The sequence below is a fragment of the Pygoscelis adeliae genome, unplaced genomic scaffold (assembly GCF_000699105.1).
Source record: "Pygoscelis adeliae isolate BGI_AS28 unplaced genomic scaffold, ASM69910v1 Scaffold359, whole genome shotgun sequence".
Lineage (NCBI taxonomy): Eukaryota > Metazoa > Chordata > Aves > Sphenisciformes > Spheniscidae > Pygoscelis > Pygoscelis adeliae.
Window position 1 is genome coordinate 1008806 of NW_008825553.1, and position 4328 is coordinate 1013133.

The 4328-nt window shown below is 52.7% G+C and overlaps 1 protein-coding gene across 1 annotated transcript in view; it reads left to right on the forward strand.

Moving 5' to 3' along the window:
- Window positions 1-4328, forward strand: part of HEYL (hes-related family bHLH transcription factor with YRPW motif-like) — a 21022-nt gene that overhangs the window by 12567 nt on the left and 4127 nt on the right. Inside the window, exons 3-5 of the mRNA XM_009332201.1 lie at window positions 3165-3231; window positions 3700-3783; window positions 4250-4326. Of these exons, the coding sequence (XP_009330476.1) occupies window positions 3165-3231; window positions 3700-3783; window positions 4250-4326 (228 nt within the window). The remainder of the gene's footprint in view (window positions 1-3164; window positions 3232-3699; window positions 3784-4249; window positions 4327-4328) is intronic.

Genomic DNA, 4328 nt, shown 5'->3' on the forward strand with positions numbered 1-4328 from the left:
CGTCAGCTGCCTGGATGCCGCTGCAGTCCCAGCGATCCGAGGGCTCCCAGGGAACGTGGACGAAACGAGGAGGTTTTACATGAGAAACGCTTCTGCTCTGCCGATGCATTTGTAATGCACCAGCTGGGGCTTTGATCTTTGTTAAAGAGGGAGCCCGTGCAGTCTGGCCAGCGAAGGGTGCCCTGCTTTTAAGCCTGCACAGTTCGCAGGCTCCATCCCATCGCTGCTGAGCTGCAGTTTTGGCTCCAGGGCTTTGCCGCTTGGTGAAATAGCGAGGACAGGACCTCTGCGTGGTTCCCCAGCATTGGCCTCGGGCTTCGCACCGCGTTCCCCTGGGCTGCGGCTCTGCTGGCAAAGGGCATCCCCAGCCACCGCTCGCAGCCCGGGTTCCCATGCTGTGTCAGCCGTTGGCGGGCATGCTCGGGCTCTGAGCGTGCAGACGGCGCTGGGGATGAAGGAAGGGCTCTGTTACTTGTTCTCGCCCAAAAATCAGCTGCCTTTAAACTCTTGTTTCAGCAGCGAAGGGTCCCCCTCCCTCTGTGTCCAGCGAGGCCCCAGATGAATTCATTCCCTCTTGCTGCTTGGTATCCTAAGCGGAGAAGTCGCCCTGCCCGGTGCCAAGCTCAGGTTCTCGTGGGACTAAATTCATGAGTCTGCTTCTCGCTGATACGGTCACAGGCAGAGTTGGGAATGTCCAACACGTAACGTCCTACACAAATTCATCAACCCCTCAGAGAGTTTCCACGTGCATCAATATTTAACCTACCTTCCTGCCGCAGGTGAAATATATCCCACCTCTTTACATCAGCGCAGCACACTGAGTCTGTAGTACCCCGATGGATGAAATGGAGGAACTGTCATAGTATTTTATTTCAGTGAACAGTAATGATTAATTTTTTGATCTCTCTCCGTTGCTGTTAATATGTTTGTCTTCTCAAGCCAGTCGTAGAGCCGGGCAGCGCTGTGATCTGGTGGTATTTGTATACATTCATGTTGCTGCTCATGTCACGCAAACACATGGCCAAAAGAGCTGTTCCTGCCCTGACGAGTTTACACCCCGAGTAGTGCGGTCCTGCATGGGACGCTGGCGGATCGGGCAGAATGAAACACTTTCAGGTGGGGAGCGAGGTGGAGCGATTAGGGCAGAGGGAGGCAGTCAGGCTGTCTGGCCGGGGTTCCCAGCCCCATTACCCATCGGTCGCGTGGTTTGGGCAAACCAGTTCCCCCGTAGAGCGGGGGTGAGTCACTCCGGGTGTGAGGCTTGGTTCAGTGCGTGTAGCAAGTTTAGACTCTGGGGTCACTGCAGAAGTGCAAGATATTGCTCAGTTTGGGGGGGGGGTGTGTGTTGCTTTTTGTTTTGAATAAACAGCCAAAGTTATGCTGTAAATTATAAAATCAGGCAAAGAGCAATGCAGAAATTTTAATCATCAGAGAATATACTTACGGTATCTTTTATGTGGTTCAAATCTGTCAAACATGCTTTTAAAATATATTTTGCAGTAAGCTAGGCTTTTACATCCACATCTGGAACTGTAGCTCACAAAGAGCAATGCGTTTGGACACCTCTTGAAAGACAGTTTCAAAATTCACTGTTACGGACTCCTTGAACGCGTACTCCACATTCCTGCGCTGCCAGGCGAATTCGGTACCTACCCCCTGCACTTACAACACCCCAGCGTCCGTGCAGAGCCCGTTTTCACATCATACGTGCTCATCGTATGTGCGTTTATGTATACGGGCAACGCGTGTTCGTACTTGCGAAGCCAGCCAGCACCTATGCCCAGAGGAAGCCCACCCAGCAGACATTCAAATAGGGTACCTGTATGGAGATGAGTGGAGCAGTCAGCAGTAAAACCACTTCTGAAAGCACCTCACTTGGGCCCAAAAAAATGTATTTTTAATGGGCTGAGTTTGGTCTAGTTTTTGGCTTGCTGTGCAGACAGCACTGTCTCTGCAGAAACATCTTTAACAGACTGCTATTAAAATGCTTCGTCAAACTGAAAAATATTTTGATTTGATGGGGTGAACCCAAATGCCCCTTACCCGATTTGTATGTCTTATGCGGTCTCCGAGTCCCTCCGGAGCGCTGTGCTGGCCGGGGTTGCAGACTGCCGCCTCGCCTGCGTGTTAACATCCCTGCGCCGAGTTTCGTAAGGCGCAGAAAGAGCCCCGAGCCAGTCCCGCTTTCCAGAGGGAGAAACCCTGCTCGGGGGAGGTGGAAGGTGGCCCAGCCGGCCTCCCCCCAAGCAGAGGGGTTTTGCTCCAAGGAGTTTCCCACGCCCGGTTATCCATCTTTATGGAGACTTCACCTCCGTGGAGACCTAAGGATTGAACTTTGCCTCCCCGTGCATGTCTAGTGCTGACCTTTGGTGTCTTTAGCCTCACCTGCGCTCACCAGGATGGTTTGTGGGACCCTTCTCCTTAGCCTGTCCCCCCGTCTCCCTTGAGCTAGAGCTGGTCCCCGGGGCTGTTGGCCAGCAGGCAGGGTCCCATCACCTCGTGCCGGGTGTTCCCCCTGCCTGGGTCCTGGCCCCTCTCTGTCTGGTTCAGGGGTGTCCGTGCATCCAGAATATCACGGCCCACCCCAAAAATTGTGGTTTGTGAAGCGACTCTCCAGGAAGCCCTCAGAAACCACATCAACGCTGCCGTTAGCCTCACCCTGAGGAGCGACCAGCCCTTTGCTGCCGCCCTGGGTGGGAGCTCAGATACATGCTCGCGCTATCGCAGCTCCGAGATGCAAAGCCCTGCAGACAGGGCAGGCTCAGACATGAGAGCCGGGAGGTTTGCACATGGAGGGGAAAAAAAAAAAAAGGCCATGACTCCGGAGCTCGGATCGCTGCTTTTCCAGCCCCGTGGAGATGCCAGCACGGGCTGAGATTGAAGGGGACGTGTGCCTGGTAGCGGATGGGCAGTTTGGTGCAGAAATCTGTCCCAGGCTGGTGGGAGACTCTCGGAGGGGAGAGAGTGGGATTCGAGTCTTCTGCTTGGCTCCCTGTCCCCAATTCCTGAGCTCTGTGTTGTGGGTAAAAATGAGATGGGAACCACAGAAAACATTATTCGGGGAGGGGGGGAAACTGCAGATGGCAAACGTGTGTAAAGCATATGTGCAACAGAGGTTTCTCTCCAGCTAGCACAAGAAATGATTCCCTCTTCTTCCTTTCCAGCCATGTTTCCAGGTCTGTGTCTCCCACTACGACATCTCAGATACAAGCCAGGAAGAAACGGAGAGGGGTGAGTCTTATTTGCGTTGACCAGGGTGGTCGTGCTGTGTCTCCCTGGGGGGTCAGGCTGGTCCCAGCTGTGTGCCAGGGCTCCCCGTGACATCCCTGTGTGCGGTGGGGTGCTGTTGGCACGTCCTTACTGTGGGGACACAGTGCAAAATTGACTTTACACCATTCCCTGCTCCATCTCCTGCAGAACTCTCCCCACAGCCAATTGGAGATTTTTTGCAGAGGTTTGGCCTCAAATCTGGCAGAAAGGGGTGGAGATAGGGGTGGAGGAGAGCAATTTCACCTGGGGTTATCACACCAATCAGTTAATGTTTCTTTGCTCACCTTTTGCACCCAAAACATTTACTTATATGGCCCTGTTCAAAGCGCCTCTCTCAACCTGCCATAGCTGCTAATGAGGGCTTTAAACCCGTGAGCTGTGGCCGTAAATGACTGTGGTTTCTTCTCTCCACTTGGAAATCTCCCGCAGATCATTGAGAAGCGGCGCCGTGACCGCATCAACAGCAGCCTCTCCGAACTGCGGCGCCTGGTGCCCACCGCCTTCGAGAAACAGGTGTGTGTGTGTCCATGATTTCCATTCATCCTCCTGTGCGGGCTGCATTTCAGCAGTGTAAGGGTAGAGCCCTCAGAATGAGAAAGTCTGGAGCATTGCTATGTCTTTCTTATCATCATCACTTCAGGGAGTAAGTAGGTGGTGAAACTGGGTGGTAAAACAATATTAACAAATATTCAGGAGCCCTAGGGAGGGTAAAATCAATCCAGAAAGTGTTTTGCAGATATGAAGATGCACAGAAATGGGGATTTTCAATTTGCATCGGGGAATCTTGGGAAGGAGCTCCATTTTCTACTCACTTGATGTAAAAACCAGAGCCGATGCCTTGCTCCAATCTGAGCACTCCTGGGCTTCATGGAGGGTTTCGGGGAGGAGGTCATCGGGAAAAACCCAGCTCCTGAGAGGCACAAAACCCTAGACCATAAAATGATGAATTGCTCTTTTTTTTCCTGCTGCCAACACACAGGGGTCTTCCAAGCTGGAGAAGGCAGAAATTCTACAAATGACAGTAGATCACTTAAAAATGCTTCACGCCACTGGAGGAA